General features: G+C 35.9%; 1 protein-coding gene across 1 annotated transcript in view; it reads right to left on the bottom strand.

Moving 5' to 3' along the window:
* The window catches only part of SEMA3E (semaphorin 3E), a 130,661-nt gene that overhangs the window by 36,750 nt on the left and 74,040 nt on the right, over positions 1 to 19,871 (bottom strand). The window contains exons 3-4 of the mRNA XM_005428281.2: positions 17,385 to 17,444; positions 12,656 to 12,775 (exon numbers count right to left, since the gene is read on the bottom strand). Of these exons, the coding sequence (XP_005428338.1) occupies positions 12,656 to 12,775; positions 17,385 to 17,444 (180 nt within the window). The remainder of the gene's footprint in view (positions 1 to 12,655; positions 12,776 to 17,384; positions 17,445 to 19,871) is intronic.

Genomic DNA, 19,871 nt, shown 5'->3' with positions numbered 1-19,871 from the left:
AAGTTTCTTTGTTGGCCTAGCCCTGGTTGTTAAAGCTGATGCAGCAGAAAATAACTGTCTTGGGTAGAGACTGATGGTGCAGGAATATTGTTTTATGCTGCATCAGCAACAATTTCACATCAGTAGTAACTATTCCCCCTCTGCTGTTGGGTAAATGTCAAACAATGAAGAAATATTTCCCTGTGTGTGGAAATCTCAGTCCCATTCCATACTTTTCAAACATCGCATACCATGTATTTTTCAAAACTAAATACTGTAACATTTTGAGTCAACAATGGATAAAAAAAGAGTGAGGTGAACTCAGGAAGGAAAAGAAAAACTTTCTAAAATAATGACAAAGTTCTTGGGAATCATAATGGTATAAAATTTGCTGTAAAGGAAATATTTCTAAAAATCTAAACCATCTGAAGTTATGTATTCTCTAGTTGGATATTCAAAATAAAGTTACTCATGAAAAGTTTCTCGTCCAGGACCTCAACTAAACTATTTGTCAGTTAATTGGTTCAATCAAGATTTAGAAGTAAGTGGAGAGACAAATCAAGAGTTAAAAATTGGTAGATTATTCTGCTCTTCCTAGTTTATAGCTTGTGGCTCTCATTCTGTCCTGCATAGGGAATAGAAACTGAATGCTTTCCTGCTGTTGGAGGAGACATGATCCCACCAGGTCATCATAAAACACACTTCATATTTTGGTCTTCCCTGAAAAAATGCCACTGGTCCTCGCAGCAGGGAGATGTGGCCAGCAGGGGACTCTCCTGGATGATGTAGAGGAACTTTTCATCACTGCACACAAAATTGTACCAGCACAATGAAAATCTACTAAAGTAGTTAATCATTCCCCTGAGAATCAGAATTAAATCAATGCTAAAGACAAACCCATCTCTTTTAACATTCATAACATGAATGTGTTTAGAACAGCTAACTATATAACTGTGGAATGAAAATGCTAAACAATATGCATAGCATCCTTTCATTGTCTGGAATTTATGAATAAGGATAGTAGCCTAAATATATAATCTAGTGTTAACACTGGGGGTAGACAAATTTGGTGGAATTTTTAAGAGGAGATCACTAGTTTTGATATAAAGCAGGATGTGAGGCTCATAAATGCTTGCAGACACATGTAACTGTCTGAAAAGTTGCTGAAAATGTAAGCAATGACTCCTCCAAGAGAGATTTTCCACCTTCAGCTTTTAGGACAGCATACCAAATATTCCATGGTTGCAATAAGTTATTCCTATCACTGGGGCAAGTAACTGAAGTTCAGGTGTAAGATGTGTCAGCTTCCATGGGATGCCGGTTTAAATGAAATAAGCATTGCACATTAATAATCAGCTTTGAAGGCTAATTCCATAATTCTAACCCTCCTTGCAGCTTTTGACATTGAAATCCCTTGAGAAACATCAGAGTAAAACTGACAGTTTCCTCACAGATTATACAGCCCATCAATTCAACATCACAATTTATTTTATGGGCATTTTTCAGTGGTTAGGGTAAAAACCATGCAAAAGCACATATGAGGGCTGGGAGTGGAATTATGTGTTTCTGCATGTAGCTTGGGAAAAGAAATGGGCTTCTGGGTTTGATTTATGATACCAGTGACTCAGGAAACATAATACACTTTCAACTATTATTAAAATAATAATGACCTTCAAAGAAATAGAAGATATTTTTAAAGCATCCAACATTTTGCCATTAACTTGATATGAATTGATAATTTTAGGCAATGAAGGCTAGAATAATGTAGGCTATACACAATAGTGAAAGAAAAGGTCAATCAGAGGCATTAAAATTTAAAGACTGAATTTAACTTTTGTTGCAGAAAATTGCTTTCACTAAAGCCAAGTGCTGCTTTGCTCCAGGTCAAGACAACACTTATGCATGTGATTAATTTAAAACATATGCTTGCTTCTATTCCTGTTCAGCAAAGTACCTAAGCCTATTCTGAACATTAATACAATAGCTGTATCTTTTCACTAAACCAGGGACTTAAAGATACAGAGGTTTTAGTTGTGTTTTCCTAGGATATTATTTTTATGAGAGAAAAATAATTTGATTTTCTGCAAGAATTTGTGGTGTTTTGGTTATTTCACTTTAAATTTTATTATTTTCCACACAAAAAAGTAAAACATATCCTATTGGCATTTTTTACAGGAGATTGAGACCTTTTCATAATCTTTAATTACACCCTTAACTGTGTATGCATTTGTCGCAACAGTACTGACATGGTCTGCTCTCAAGGAGGCCTGTGCATTTTTGTGGCTAGTAGGGATTTTTTATTTTTTCTGGTGTGTGGTATGTTTTGATTTGTGTTTTGCTTTTTTTTTTTTTTTCCCTAACAATTCCATATTGTTTACCTTGCCATGTATTAAATCATATTTAGAGTACAGTGGGGAAAGTCTGTGAAGATTTTTAAGTATATTTTTAAACACTGGCTATACTATTCAGTACTGCTCTAAAGCACTGGACAAAATTCTTTCTCAGCTTTAATGATCTCATAGTTCTCCAACCTAGAGTAAGAATGACATTACATGCAAGAGCTGTTTGTTGCGATCCATTTCTAGGGGTCATGTAATTTATACTTTTTTGAAGAGAACCAGAAAAAGAAGGGTCATATGCAAAGTGAATTGAAAAGGAAAGAATAAAAATAGACAAAATAGAGATTCTCTGCTTGTGCAAAGCTATGAGAAACGTTCTTTTAAAATTGTTAATAAAGCCATATGGTGCTAGTGGCATATATGTTGCACTCTTTTTTTATTTTCAAGTAATTCTTAAGCCATCAAAAATGGGAGCGTACATTGCACTTCAGTTTTTGTCATGATCAAAAAATTTCTATTCATTCACTTATTATTCATTCACTCACATGAGAAAAAAAATCCAGTTACACCAATGAAATGCTTTACAAACCTCACCTTGATTTCCATTCTCTTCCACACTATAATGATTTTAGTATCAATTCATATATAAATTTACTTTTTTTGCAAATATTCTTTTGTTTTGTATAATCTCAAAATAGCATTTTTCACATATTTTCTCTTTTTTTTATACCTATCCTTACATTTTGATTTCAACATAGACAGACACACTGATTACACTGTGCAGAGGCTTCTTTTAGGAAGGATGAACCTTGACTTTCCCATTAAAAAAAAATAAGCTGAAAGATCACAGAACATGTCTGTAAATCAGCAGAAAATATAATTCAAATATAATTCTCCAAAGTGAGCATTCAACTCCATGACCTGCCTTAATCTATACACTTGCCTCATCAAGAAGGCACATGGTAAAAGAGATCTACAGGTAAATAAGTTGTTTTGTATAACAGCAGAAAATAACTTACTGGGTCAGAAAAGGTGTCTCATATTATTTAGGCCTTTGTATTTAAGCAGACTAAATTCTGTTGCTAAGAAAAATGTGAATTAGCATTACCTGATAATAGTCCCAAAGATTAGCTAGGTGTCTAGTTGCTACATAGCCAACTATTTCATTGAAAAATTAAAAATCTAAACCCAGTGGAATATAATTGAGTTTATATAAAGGAACCTGTGCTCCAAATACTTACAATAATACTAATAAGTTCCTATTGCAACACACTGGCCTATTTAAGTCACCATAAAACAGGCATACAGGTATATGGGTGATCAAGACAAGGATGCTCCAACAGGGAAAGAACTTTTCATGTAATATCTTCTTTAACTAATCCAAACATTAATTTTCAACAGGACCTAAGCACTGGCAAAAAATCTCTTCTTGTTGTCAAAGGATTACTAACTTTTAAAATTATACCTTCAGCATTCACTCAACTTTATTTTCCAAGCCAAATGGGGATACAATATTAGGAATAGAGTCCTCAAAAACTGTCTGCAATAGTCAGGTCTCTGCTATTTGACATAATTAAGATTATTTGGGAGGTAGTATTTCTTCTGAGGATCTGTTTTCAATCCTCTTTACTATCCACTGACATACTGAAAAGATCAATCGCCCTATGGGATGAGAGTGCATAAAATATTATAGACATTAAATCCTCCCTAAAAATTCAGATGCATTTTTCAGGCCTATGCATTTTATTCCACAGTTAAATGATTAAGACACATTGGGCTCCAATCTGAAAATGTGTTTAAAATCTGGAGCTATGTCAGACTGCCGTCTGAGTTTGCAAAAGGATTAGCAATTTGTGACTTGTGTCAAAATATCTGGCCTAAAGTGACAGAAATAATATATTTTCCTGACTTAATGAATGTGAAAAAATCTGGCAAAAGAAAAAAGGATCTCACCACAGTGCACATAGAAATCAGAGGTATTTATCCTTAGCAGCTCACAGTGTTTCAGCAGAAGTGATTGCATTGATCAGAATTTTAGAAGGGACACCTTTGTGTGACCTTGAACTGGTCACATAAACTCATTAGAGGTCTTATGGCAAGGAATAGAGCCATTAGCAATGCTGATTATATGGCACTAATGTGATAGTTAATATGTATGAAAGGCTCTCTAGAATTAAAATGTATGAGTAGCTGTATATGGTGATATAGTCTTATAACCAAGCGAAAGAAAAAGCAAAGATAGTTCATAAATGCTGAACAAAAGTGAAGGGATTTCTGTGGGGAAGTGCAGAGTCTTTACACAGAACCCCACTAGCCAAGGCTTTTCCTCTTCCATGGCTTTGACAGGCTAAACCTGTGCTGACATTGCGAGGGTCATATCAGAGCAAATACCAAATAAAACCCTCTCTAATTAACTAATCTAATGATTGCTATCATAACAAGTGGGGATGAAGGTCATGAAGAAATAAAAAAGGAATGATGCAGCTCTAAGGTTTGAGCTTCTATCTAGACTTTGGTGGTGAAAGGAGGAAGAGATGTGTTGGGCATGAAAAGAACAGCTACATTAAACTGGGAATGGATTTCAGAAGGACTCACATACCCTGCTCTCCATGGAGTGGAGCCTTAGACGGCCAACAGCCCTTTGGCAGAGCTTCAGCTGGGCATGGCTAAATTGGCCATTCTATAAACAAGGGCAGAGGAGTGGATCCACTGACTCCCCATGACACAGATGAACTGCTAGCAACACTTATTTTTATTTTCTATATAGATATCAGTCCAATAAGAAAAAAATATCAGTTATATATCATAGAAGGATTATACACTATTAAGAGTTCATCTCATAATGTAAAAATGTTAATGAAACATTTTTCCTTGTTTTAATTATGATAACACCTTATTGATTAGTAAGTCTGTTCTGCAAACAATGATATAGACTTCACCAGGTGCTGTCACTTAGAAAAATACTTTATCGCATAAATAAATGTGGCAGAATCTAAAAATCATTATAATGAGAGCTGGAATATTTTAGTTACCCCCATCAAATTACCACACAGGTGGAGGATTTCTTTCTCTGTGGGATAACACTATTATTCCTCTGTATGGACTCATTCTCCCTGGACCATCTGGGTTTAATCTTGCAAAGGGGCAGGGGTAATATGATGGAAAATCCATTTCATATGGCTGATCAATTCACACACTCTACCAATCTCCCAAATTGAACTTACACTTCACGTATGGCCATATTTAGCCAATATTCAAAAGTAATGAATGTTATTCACCTCATTTTATGGATGGAGAGCACTTTCAAAAAACCTGTTGTCTGTTGTAAATGTAAGAATGATAATAGCAACTGTGCTGTTACAGAATACTTTACTTTCTACAGAGCATTTCACTAAGTACATAGGTATTTGATAAACAATGTGCATTGTAGAATTGTTAAGAAACACCAATAGTTGACATATATTAAAGCACAGTTCTTATGAGGTATCATTGATGAGGTATCACCTTCTTTCACTGAAGGTTTCCCTAAATTTTATTTTTGCTAGAAAGATTATTTTTTTAATTTAGCAGTGATTTAAACTTTCCTAGTAAAGTTCACAAAAGAACTGAGAAGGCCAAAATAAGAGAGAGAAAAGGTTAATGAGAGCTCAGGTTATGGAATGCTTGGAATACTGAGTTAAAGGTCAGAAGCTTGCTAAGTGGATTTTAATATAACCATATCTAAAGTGCTGCATCTTGGAATAGGGAACAGAGTTTGTATTTGAAGTACATCAGAACACCCTAGAAGATGGAAGTTCAGATCCTTCTTCAGGCTGCTTTCATGCATTACACTCAGGTGCCTCATTTAGGATCTTGGCTATCCCAGATGCCTTATTTAAGCTGACACTGACAGGCAGCACCAGTAATCTTTTAATTTACCTTGTTATACAAGACTGATAATTAGGTGCCTCAGCAAAGTGTGTAGCCTGGGACAACTCTGTGCTCAAGTGAAGAACTTTGGGTCAAGTGCAAACTGCTAAAAAGAGTTTTCTCATTGAGATACCATGGCCAAGAACTCAGCACTTGAGTCCATGAATGAGGAATCTCAAACAGAGGTGGGGCAGTGACCTTGCCTGTACACACACCATGGAATAGCATGTGTGATTCTAGTGTCTGCACTTCCAGAAGATGTGAAAATACTGCAGAGAGTTCACAGGAAGGACACAAATAAGATTGAGGAGTCCTGGTGATAGGGGGTTTAAGGAGCTATATTTATTCATCTTATCAAAAAAAGTGAAGAGGTGGCTTGATCTTTGTGCATAGGTACTTACATAAGGAAAAGATGTGGAAAAGATAGTGGGAAACTTTTCAACTTTGATAGCAAAGACATATCAAGGTTAAATGACAGGAAGCTGAAGTTAGAAAAAAATTGACCTTGAATAAGTGGCTATTTCCTAACACTAAAAGTAATTAAATATTAGAACAGTTAATATTTAGGTCAGAGAAAGAGTGGTGTTACCCCTTTTCCTCTTTTGCAGCACAGCACCTTTGTTTGCTGTGAGCATACATGTTGTCTTCACTTAATTAATTTTCTGTCTAAATCAGGTACCATTTTAACCTCTCTTGAAATGTATGCATATTCAACTTCCAGAACATGAAATGCTTTAACCTAAATGATGTGTGGGGTGTATGCATGTTTTGGTGCAATTTGGCAGTCTGTGGTGTGGGCATTCAGACCAGAGGATGTAAAGGAACCCCTCTGGTAAAAGATTTTATGACATGTGTTGCCCATTTGGCAGAACTTCATATATATTTAGTGGATGGTGCTCCAAATGGTGGCTTTTCACTCATGCAGAAGGACACTGTGTCTCTGAGCAAATATTTTCAGGGCAAGAATTTGTCACACATTCTATCTAATGAAGAACTGACCAACACCCACTTCTATTTGGTCAGTGAAACCAGATGTTCCTGCTCCTTAATCCTCTGAAAACAGTGTGGAGATGAGGTAATAGGAATAAGCATGGAGAGGGATCAACTTGGCAGGTCATTGCTTGTTTTGATTATAAAAAATACGTCAGAAACAACTTTATTATTGTAAAATAACAGATAGAAATATGTCTACAATTTTGCTTCTCAACAAAGCTGGAAGAATGATGACATTACCATGTGCTGGTCAAGAGGAGAAGATTTATGTCATGTCAAAGATAAGCTAAGACTGGCATATTCTCTCATGACGTGCATGTGAATTCGCTCTAGTTTGTTAAAGCAAGAGCTGAGAGGTCATGTTGCCTACATTTGGTTGGTGTAGAGGGGTAAACAGAAATCTCATTGCACAATTAGACCTGTCTTGGTTTTGCATTGAATCACAGAGCATATAGAAAAATAAGTGTCCTTCCCCACACTCAACAAAATATTAAAGGTGACTCAGATTAAAAGAAAAAGTTCCAACTTGACTGAACTGTCTTCCAAGTAAAAAAAAAAATACAGCTGCTGCTTACTAAAAGCAAGTCCTTTCTAACAGGACTAAAGACTCAGATCTGGTCTTCCCTGATAAATAGAATTTCAATTGGCAAATTGGGGAGCAAACAACATAATAAAGAATACATCAGATTAGGAACACCTAGAGGAGAATCCCAAAAACCACCAGTCCATTTTGTGGAAAGGGTGGCTTAATCCATCAGCCTTTCAAAGTGGAGAAATACAGCTGGAGGCAGTTTACTGAGTTAAATGAGGCACTGAAATGGCACCCTGCCAGCTCCATGTACATATTAAAAATTTACAGCGTGTTATGGAGGAAAAATTCTTCATGCATAGTTCTTTCTCATAAATTTAATTCCCTCAACAGGTTTTGTCATGCAGAGATGCTTTCCTCTTCAGGAATCAGCTCTATCTTGTCCCCCATGTAGCTTGCAAAAACTTGGGATATTGTTTCTGCACATTGTTTTCTTTTGGAATTTCTACTAATTTTGCAGGTCCTATAGAGGCAGAGTAACTTTTTTAGCTGTACTTGGTGAAACTCCCAGGTGGACTTGTTAAAGGTGTTTTGTGAGTTAGTGAATAAGGCAGAATGGATCATTGGAAAGCCTCCAGGACCCCCCTACACCTGCTGGTCTACTGAACAGATAACTCATAAAGATAAATCATTACCTGACTGCAGATATGTCCTTTGATTTATCTAAGGTATATTAAAACTCACCCAGGCTATTTTCAGCTATGCAGAACAGTGCCAGGGTACTCTTTTACCAGCAGCTAGATGTGGTGAAACATAGACTAAGACAGAAAGCACTTCCTTCAGTACTTGTCACCTGACAAAACTGAGAAGTTTATATAAATGCAAAAGGAAGACACTAAAATGCAGGTGCCTCCCCCACTCTCGGCCTTGCTAGCATCAAAGTCAACAGGAGAGACAAATGTCACTTTGGTGAGAATCCAAGCAAAATAAGATTTTTTTCTGAACTTTTCTTCATCTTCTATATCTTGTTTGAAGTCTTATCTCAGATTTTCCCTTGCAGAGCACATGGGAAGGATGCTATGCATTTCCTCATGAAAAATTTGGGGTGCAGGGTGTCTTACTATTGCTTTCTTCAGGAAAAATAATGCTTATTTTAATGGACTCACCTTAATTTCTGGATGAAATAATAAAAAAACCCTGGGAGAATCCAATATTTTCTGAGCTGCACTGATTTTTGTCATTTGGGAGCATTTCATGAAGTCAGAGATGATGAATTCCTTTACTGGCTGGCTATGTTTTCTTGGACAAGACTTTGTAATATGTTCTGTTGCAAACACCAGTAGTTGTTCTGTCTGCAAAGTCAGGACTCCTACTTTTCCTAATTTGTAACTTATTTCTAAATGGCAGAAAAACATTGAGTATTTTGCTGAAATGTTTAAATTTGGAAAAGCAACATTGATCAGAGTAATTAGAAACAGAGAAAAAGATAACAAGCTGCAGTCAGTGACTATGCTTATACATTTTTATACATATAGCAACTGAAACAGCTTTATGAAACTCAACAGTCTGGAATTCCACAGTGAAATCAATTAAGCCAATATTGGGATAGAATGCAGTAAACCATTTTTAATCTTTCAAATGGATATATAGTATATAATAGAACTTATAAGTAATTTGATTTAGAAAAATACATTTGGTTGTATTCTGGTGGTACAACACAAATTTGATGTAGAATTAAATAAAACCAATATTTACTTCTTGTTGGTTTCTATGATCAACATATTAAGACAAAATGCATGGCATAATGAAATTTCTATCACCACAGAAAGCACAAAAGAAGCTGTAATGTATCATAGCACAATGTGCATGTGAAAGATTTCAAAGCACATTTCATTCACTACATTGTAATGTTAATACCTTCTACAGAGACTGGCTGGGGAATGGACATTATTGCTGTGTTTTTCAAGAACATTAGACGTTCTGTTTTAAGGCAGTTCCATGGTATAATGACCTGCCAATGAAGCAATCAAATTCTACCTATTTTTGGAAATCTCCTTTTGCCTTCATGATCTGTTGACAAGAGCTCAGTGTTCTGCAAGACACAGCTCAAACCTGGTTTTGATATGAAAAGATGAATTTGTGGTTGTATAAGTATGTAAGATTTTATACAGGAGGCAGAATGCTCCTTTTCACAAACTGTACTGCACCTCACAAACCCATGCTAAATCAGGATGCCATACAGTGTGCCTGTGATCATGGCTTTGGGAAATCTCCACTGTTCAAAGGAAAACCAGCAATGCTTCATTTTCTTACCAAATGGCTAGTCAGAAATGGATGACTTTTGTTGGAAGCCAGCTACAAGATAAATGTCCCTGCAACGTGGGACTAGTGATCACCAAGACCCAGAGCCTTAACTGGATGTTAGGTTCCAACAGGTTCCTCTTTGGCCTGCACAGTAAATGGGAAGAGGCAATGTTGCAGAAGATACAGTCCTGCTATTCTGTCACGTGCTTAAATGTCTCTCTAAATTCATCTCTAGGTTACATTTATATACCATTAGAACTTAAGAACCCTGCAGTTTTTATTGAGACAGTCCCACCTTCCCCATTCCACCAGCTCAGGGAGCACTATTGAAACTTCTAGTTAAGGTCCCTGACCACAGAGCAAATATTTTTCTATGCTGATGCTGCTGGTTAATAATTCCATATGAAAGTCTGAATCTACCTTCCTATGCTGCATTAGTTATGTATCTGGATACACAGAAGTTTGTCATAAAGGGCTCCCTCATTTCCTTCATTCCACACCTTACACCTCAACGTGTCTGAGAAGTCACATTGTTCAAATATATGAGGCTCAAACATAAATTGTGCTACTTACTTATGAGGAGGTGTAAAGAGGTATATAGTAATTTTAAATACTGTTTCATTTGCTACTGTCCTTTCCATGACACTCAGACAGTGAGAAAATGACCAGAGAGATGAGGTGTAAGAAATAGAGGACAGTAATCAGATGTTTTGGGAAGAGGATATTTTGACCAGACAGATCAGCAGAGACTGAGCTGCAGCTTTCTGCAGAAGGATCTTGTCCTTTCACTTCCTGCAGTTACACCATGTCCTGATCACTCAAAGAAAGCAAGATTACAATTTGCCCATTCAACCACATACCATGTGTCATTTTTAACCTACCATATAAATGGCACCATATAAATGTCTTTTTTAATCCTGATGGCCAGCTTTTCAGATAACAGGAAACAGTATAGCTACTTGTTAGTGTAGAAAATATATTTCCTGTCTACACAACCAAAAGAAAAAAAAAAGGAAATTTTCCCATGATTTCAGCGTGGGTAAAATTTTAGAACCTCAGTGTGACAAGGCAGAATAATAAACAAAAATAAGGGAAGGAAGGATAAGATAAGGGGATGATCATGGGTCACTCAGTGCTATATATATCTTGTTTCTCTTTTTTTTTTATTTTTATTGTTGACTTCTATCTTTATTAGTCTGTTTTTTATGCTTTTTAAAATAGTGTTCCTACATATATAGCCATTGCTTCCATCAAATTTTACTGGGAAGTCTGACAGGAGGTTTGTGAGAGGAGCAAAGACATACAAATCCTCCTTATTTTAACATTGCTTATTATCTATCTCCTTCCTTAATTTCAGTAGACAGTGTGTTTCTGCAGTTCATACAACTCTGAATCTAAGTGTTGTCCTGGAGTCCTAACTCCTGAGATGCTTCTCGTTTTGACAGCAGTTGGAGGTGCACAGCATGGATTGGATCCTTGGAGATTGCTTCTGCTGATGTTGTCATTTGTTTTGTCAAAAGGACTCAGAAAAGATTAATCAAAAATATTTGCCTGAAGTAAATCCCTTAGTTGATTTTTATGAGTACACTTTAAAAAACTTTATATATGAAATTAAATTTATTTACGCCAAGAGTTCCTGGCCACAGGGGAAAGCAAGAATTCCCTTGGAGGTGCTGTAGCATCAGCTCCATGACAAGTGCTCAGCTCTACCAGGAGACATCATGTGAACCAACCAAACAAAACCATTGACCAGCAACCCTTCCTGACACCTGCCAGTCAAAAGCAATCTCTGGGTTATAGATCATCTCCATCTATGAAGTCCCATCTCACAAAGAGCATTCCCAAGAATCCCTAGTTCAGTTCCTAAAGCTGTCATCACATGTGCCTTCAGCAGCCTAGATCTGATGCCCAAGTAGTTTTACATGCTAATTTAAAATGAGAGGTTGGTACTTCTGCTGAATCTTTAAACCTGTTCTAATATAGCTGAGACAGAAAGGATCCCAGCTCCTGAGATGTCCAGACAATTTGTATTTTTGCATAAAAAATATATTCAAAATATTGATGATATGTTCTTCTTGTTGATCTCTGCAGTACTGTTTCACTCAGCTGTAAGCATCATTAAGGAACTTACATGCACTTGGCTGAACAAGACCAGTATAAAGAAGCAGAATTTAGCAAAAAATCATTAAGAAATTCAATCTCCCATCAAACTAACACATATTTTGATATATTATGTAATTTTTAAAAATCAACAAAAAACAACAACAAAAAACAAACTCCAACAGATTTAGCTATAACTCCCTCAAAACTTTTAATTTTTTTTCTTAAGAACTACTTTATCAGCTTACCTAGTGGAAAACACACCAAAAAACCTAAAATGAAAAAGTCTTGGGATTCTTTGAATAATTCTCCAGAATATACTTTCAAATATTAGTGAGTTCCTCAACATAAACTAAATTGTAGTTCAGCATTACATTTCATCAGGGAAAATATCTATCAGATGAGAGCTGTGAACAACTGAACTTAAATATTTATTTTTAACCACAGAGGCTTTGCTGGAAACTAGACTGAAAGAATCAGTACTAAAAACCAAATTTCTTACCTCTGATGGATGTCCAGCTCTTATAAAAGTACAGACTGGATCAAAAGCTCCTGTTCCACAAGCCAGAAGATGGGTCCTGTTGTATCGGTGAAGGACACGGATGTAATTTGCACATTCATCCTAGTTTATGTAAAAAATAAACACGGAGAAATATTAGCTTTTAAATTATTTTTTTTAGTATCATATGTGCCCATAAGTGATGTTCTAATATTGAATCTTTCGATTCTATTTCATTTCATGTTACTAACTCTGCTCCATAAGTTTCACGGGTAGGCATTTTTACATTAAAAAAGCAAGTTTAGAGCACTGATTGTGGGAATCAGTGTTATTTTATGGGAATTCATGTGTTATTTTAGATGCTTAACCAGTTAGGAGTTACTAAATTATAAAACACACTTTTGTGCTTCTTTAGTCATGGAGATAATCTGCAAATCTGAATAGATCTTTACTATAGACTATTGGATATATAGGACACATACATAAGATTCAGAGCATCAGATGTGAATGGTCAGCAAACAGCTTCTCTCTAGAGTTAAATACTTTATCTCCATAAAAATATAATTTTTAATTGCACCAGCACTTTATTGTATAATTAATTGTTAATCAATATTTTTATATTGTATAGACACATATTTTGTCTGTTTCCACTGTTTAAACCCCTTTGAAAAAGAAATATTCATTTTCCCCAGGGCAATACTTTGGGACTCATTAGTGTATTTGCAGCTTCATAAATATCACAATTAAAACATTTTCAAACATTCCTTTGAGATGTGGGGTCATTATTCCTGTGCTAAACTAGAAATGGAGACACTGAGATAAAAGTATCCCTTGATTTTGGGACTCCTGGGATTTCTGGGATTTGGCTTTAGAATTAATGGTTTTTGGCATTTTGCAATGGTTTCTCTGAGTGGAGCAAAATTACTGTTCATTTCAATTCATTGCTCAACATTTCTGAAACTTAGAACCCTGAGCTTTAAAAGTCTCATCATGGTTAAGACATTTAAAATGGAATTAATCCCAGCTAAATTTGTTCTGGCATTTAGACATGTAATTTATGGAATTCTCTCTGGCTTTTTCAATAGCCAGTGAAGCAGGCCAGACATCTCCAAAAGGCAATTAATGCAATCCTGAAATGAACATGTAAAACAGAGTGGAGGAATTTCCTTTTTTGAAAATTTCCAGTTTTTCACTGATAACTACTCTCATTTTTGGACTGCTGTATTTGTGTGAGAACAATCCTGGATCTTATTAACAACTGCAAGAACTTGACATCAAAAAGGAAGGGTCTTTAGGGAATTCATGGGCAGAATTCAACACTTGCAAATCCACATTATGTTCAAAACTAAAAATACATCTTTCTTCTTCAGATCCCTGAATCATTATGTGTAAGTCTTCCATATCCTCCAGCAAATAAAAAAGAAAAGAAATCTCCCCCTCTACCTGATTTTCCTTAACTGTTCATCTTCAGGATATATCATGCTAATTCATAAAAGTAAGTAACCTACAAAAGACATAACCTGTTCTGTAATTAACTATTATGCATATACAAAGGGCAAACCAACCTTTTAATATCTTACTTTTGGAATGTCTTGATTTGTAACTAATTTGTTCCTTTTTTTAAAGGAAATAAAAACAAAGTCAGACGAATTGAGAGAAGAATGGGGTTAAATCAGTAGCATGTGATCCTCCTTGTATGGATCAGAACTCAAAGACAGAGGTGTCCACTTTTTATGTTCATTTTCCAAAAGTTTGCTGACTTGTGGTAGCAAAATGCTATTCCATAGGTATTTTATGATGCCATGAAGTTTTTGAATAGATGCTTTACTGGGTGCTGATGCTGTTCCTGATTCTCCCTCTCCTCCTTCCTGACTTATTCCCTTTGTTTGCTCTCTGTGGGGGTCTGCTCTTTACTCCATGGTTTCCTTTTTTATCCATATACACTTTCAACTCTTGATCTTTATACCAAAATCATTTTAGGGATTTAATTTTTTTTTAAATGGGAAAAATATTCACTTTTTTTTTTCTCTTGTGTGCCTTTGTAGGATTGCCTGAAAAAAAATCTGCAAAAAAATTCCTAGGATGTGAAAATACCAAACATAGAAAAACACTAATTCAAAATGGCTAGACTTGCTCGTTTATAAACAGATGACAAAAGGTGCTGTTCTGGGAAGTGTCAGCAAAAAGGAATTGCTGATAACCCTACTAAAAATGTGTTTAACACAGAGCAGGGAAGAGATGCATCATCCAAGGGAACATTGAAATAAGACTTCTTTATACTATATCAATTAATTAAATACTAGGGCTGTCTTTAGGATGCTCCACAGATATATTAATAGATCTGTGGAATTTTGTTAATCTGAAACTTCTCAGTGTGGAGGAGTGAGGTATCTCTACAGAATTTGATTTATCTCTGAATGATTTCCAATTCTGATAAAGTAATTCAGAGTAATTGAGAACTCTCACACTGCAGGCTAGCAGGTGTGATTCCTGGCACACTGGATGACAGCTGAAGAATTTTTTTTTCCTTCACTCAAATCAGGAAAATATGGCCTTATTTTAAGAGTATACATGTGTTATTAAGACAAGCCTTTTTTAATTGTCTTATTAAGTCTTTACAAGCTTTGAAAATGTTTATGACTACAGTACTTGCCATTTTACTGCTACAACATGAACTGATAACTTTTTAAGGTTATACAAGCTTGTAAAAGTGGCCAGTTCTATTATGGAGAAAGAGGCAGCACAGTACATGTGAAGTACTTCAGTGCTGAGAATCTTATCACGGTATTATCAGTTCTACTTAATAATTATGCCTTGAGTAACAGATCTTTTGCAAAGGAAAATAAAAAATAGAAACAGCATGGAAATAAGCAAAAAAGTTTGAAATAGAGAAAATTTTCTCTGGAGTCTGTTTTGTGAAAAAAAGCATTAAGAAATTAAAATTGACAAAGGGTTGATTTTAAGACATTATGTTATTAAGTCAGTAGTTTATGGCTACACAAAATAAGGGTGAAAAGAAAAATAGTAGGATGTTTTTTGATTCTTATTTAGGTTCCTTTCAGGTTGAGTAATTTATCTTACTGAATGCTGAGCATGCTGATGAAATTACTAAGGTTTCTTGATATTAATTAGTGTTACTCGTTCACATAGTCCATACATAATTAAGTCTCATGTGAGGATCAGAATATTGTTTGGTATTACAATATTACAAAATTTTAAAATTTTAATGTATTTTTCTTAAAGAGTCTACTTCTAGAATCTTGTGATTATTGAAAAGTTCTATTTTTTTCTGTAAAAGCAGTAGTTACTCCAAACCTCCATGTTGCAGAGAAATGTGGGAAAAACATGAAGTTCTTTAAATGACCGCATTCATAGGATGCAAATTTGAGGATTTATAACAGCAAACTGGACTGCAAAAAGTTTTTGAGTTTTAGGGAAACATAAGTCTGAGGGAGCTATATTTGTTTTGAAACAACAGTAACTATTTCTGCACTTTTTAACAAAGCAAGTATTGTCAGAGTATCAGAAAATATGTGGTGGTGAAAGAAGGATGGTAGAGCTTTAACTAACAACAGCCAATCCTTCAAGGTAGTATCAAATAAAAGCCAAATAATTTAGGTTTGGGATTCATTTAATATGAATATAAAGTTCAGCCATTGTAGAAAACCACCATTTTCAAAGCCACTTGAAACTATCAAGGATGTAAAAGTAACCTGAAAAACTACAATCAACTCTTAAGAATCTTCAAAAAGGATCAGTTCTAGCCCAGGTGAATAGGAAGAGTTGGCATTTTGTTTATTACTATTATTATTATTACTACTACTACCACTACTACTACTACTTACTTTCCAGTCTGGTTCCAGTGCCTTAATCTTTATAGCTTCCTAATTTACGGGCAATTTATGGTGGTTATCATTGAGGCTGCTGTTTGCTGTGTTTCTGGGCAAAGCCTGCATGTCCCCTTCCATGTCCTACATTCCTGTCACTGTTGCTGTAAAACTACCATAATTTTCACATCCCTTGGTTCAGTGTGAGTTCTCTCAGCTGTGGGATTTATTAGGTGTACTCTCTGTGTGTTTATGAGGTACAGATAATGAGCTTGGTGCTCTGCAAAATTAAAGAGAGCTCCCCTTCTGGAAGAACTTTCATCCTGTGCTGCCAATGATACCAGCTGCTGTGTGTCAGTGAGCTTTCAAGTCTTTTCCCAGGAAATTATTACAGTCAGGGCACTGAATCACAAGAACAGAACAGGTCTGAGGTTCATTGAAACAGAGTATTGTTATTAATAGAACAAGGAACCTATAGGAAAATATAAATTACAGTGCATTTTATAATTATTAATACTTTAACTGCTTTTTTGAATGTATGCTAGAGAATGTGAATTTTAAAGATAAACTGGAATGTGAAAATAGAGAAGATAATCTGTGTGTATGAAAAGAAAAGGACATGGAAATGGAAAAGGAAAATTATTAAGGTACCTTCTTTGATAACACCAGAATAAGAATTAGAAGAAAGTTCAGGCGACCAAAAGTGTTCATTGCCTGTTTACAAGCTGGTTTGAAGAGCAATTAAAGTAATAAAATAATGTGTTCACAGTAGTTACATATTTTTAACCTGCAACACTTCATATCTGTGCTTTAATCTCTCTTAAGTTAGGGATGCCTGAATCCTTGTTTTGGACCAGCCAGTGGTATAATTAAAGTGAATTTAATCTGTAATTAGTGATACTTACAGCATCTCTTCCTTTAATTATGCATTCTTCTGCCTGCAGAGGTGTACTAGGCCAATGAATCTGAGGAAGAAAAAATAATTGTCAGTCTGATCATGGAAATCCAGCTTTTCCATTATTTCTCATGTGAAAGATTCTTAGATCAGAAGTACAAAATCATAGACCAGCCCAGGTTGGAAGGTGCCTCAAAAGATCGTCTGGTCCAGCTTTTGGAGGGAATGGGAGCCCAGGTGAGATTATCTATCAGTCTGTCCTAGACATCTTTAAACCCCTGCTGACAGAAACTCCACCATGTCCCTGGCTCCTTGGGAAGGGAGAGCCTCTTTCCTCTTTGAGATGCCTCTTAAAGCATTTAAGTACTGGAATACTGTGATGAGTTCCCCCTGAGCCTTGCATCCCCTGAGAGAAAAGACCATCAGTCTCCCCTTTGTTGGAACACAACTGTCTTCATTAGGGCAGCACAGCAAATTTATTAGCAGTCAACAGAATTTAAAGGAAGTTAATGTATGGAACATTTTCTATAAATTCAGTAGAAAAATCTATGTTAAACTGTCAGTGATTTTCAACATAGCTATTAATCTTGAACTACTGATTTCCTGCTTCAAGTGACACTTAGGAAAGAAAATGGCTTACAGTGAAGTTAATAATGGCCAACAATTAACCTTACGGGAATAGGATTGGCTCTTCACAGTCAATTACCAGAAGTGAAGCCAAATTACACAAGTGAGTTTTTCTTCAGCTATCTACTGTATAACATTTAGGTTTCATCCCAGATGCATGATTTGTTTGGATGAAAACAATATTAAACAATGACTGATCACACTGGAATGATTACTTAATTTCTTACAACATTTAAAAGTGAAAACAAAAACATGTTCACATCAGTGCTATCAAGCTTGGCTGAAACCAAGTAAATATCCAAAAACTGATGTCATCATTAAGACATTTTTGTCATTAATCCAATTACAATTTTTTTTTCTGTCTGGAAAACATATTTAAATGAAATTCTTCTGCTAAGCCTTTTTCTTCCCTTTGTTGTTTTTTTGTTTTTAGTTTTTGGTTGGTTTTTTTTGGTAATTGAACTGTCTTAGTTTTTTGAAATAATTCTAATCTGAGAAAATGATAAATTATTAGAAAACTTAATTGCAGACAAGTGGGGATAAATTATTAATCCTAGATTCCTGGGGCTTGAAAGTAAAAGACCCGCCTCCCTTTAATATCATCCTTAACAAATTGGATGTGGAAATCAAAGAAATACTAAATAAATTTGCATGGCACTAAAATGGGAGGAGCTGTTGACTCTCTTGAGGGCCAAGGCACTGCAGAGACCAGGGCAAATCAGAGGGCTGGGCAATCACCAACTGTATCAAGTTTAACAAGGGCAAGTGCATTCTGCACCTGGGACAGTGCAACCCCAGTGCTGTGTATGGCTCAGGGAATGAGAGACAAGAGCAGCAGCAGAAAGGGACCTGGGGGTCCTGGTCAATGGCAAACTGAGTCAGTCAGCAGTGCCCTGGCAGTGTTTAGGTCTCACACCATCTAAATCCAAGTTAATCAGAACATCTGTTTTCAGTCAAATGGTCTTGTAGTTATCTATGAGTGATCAAAAATTACTCTCATCTAGTCTCTACATTGCTGCTGTATAGTCTGGAAAGGTACCTGGACTCTGCTGAACTCACATGAAGGCACTCATCCAGTCAGCCTGGTCAGGCCATTCCTGGTTCATTCATTGCAAAACTCAGGATCCACAGTCATTTATTTTAGTCACTGGTCAGGAATCGAATGAAGCTTGGGTTAAGCCTGTCCTTAACCCAAAAAACCTAGAAGTTATGAGATCTCTAAGATCTCTCGAGGCTAAAAGTATGAAAACACAGCTTTGACTTCCCAAAGACATGTTCTAACTAGCAGGCTAAAATGAGAGGTTTTGCTCACACCAGGTGTAGGTGGCTGTTAGGAACAGAGAAACCACAGAGGGAATAAAACACTTGATTCTGTAACCTGATATTAAATACACTGTGTGTAGGTGATTATTTTTGCATTTGGAAACTTAGTCCCAGTGCTGTTGAAAATACTTTGTATGTACATTTTCCACTTAAGATATACTGAATTAAATACATATACAGAATTAAGAGAAAAAAGCCAAAGAGGTAACCTAATGCTAATGCTTTGTCTGGAATGTCAAAAAGCAGCTGCAGTGGAGCTACATAAATTTGGTCCTTGGGCAGAAAAAAAAGAATAAACCATGGAGCTGCAGAATGGTTTGGGTTGGAAGGGACCCTTAAAGCCCAATTAGTGTAACCACCTACTGTAGTCAGGGATTTCTTTCCCTGTCGCTCAAGGCCCCATCCAGCCTGACCTTGAACAGTTGCTGGGATGGAGGGTTCACAACTTCTGTGTGGCAAACTGTTCCAGGGTCTCATCACTTTCGTAGTTAAGAAGTTCCTCCTGTTATCTAATCTAAATCCACTGTCTTTTATTTGAAAACCTCTG

This window comes from Geospiza fortis, unplaced genomic scaffold (assembly GCF_000277835.1).
Source record: "Geospiza fortis unplaced genomic scaffold, GeoFor_1.0 scaffold732, whole genome shotgun sequence".
NCBI classification, from domain to species: Eukaryota; Metazoa; Chordata; class Aves; order Passeriformes; family Thraupidae; genus Geospiza; species Geospiza fortis.
This window is presented reverse-complemented; position numbering and strand designations above follow the sequence as displayed.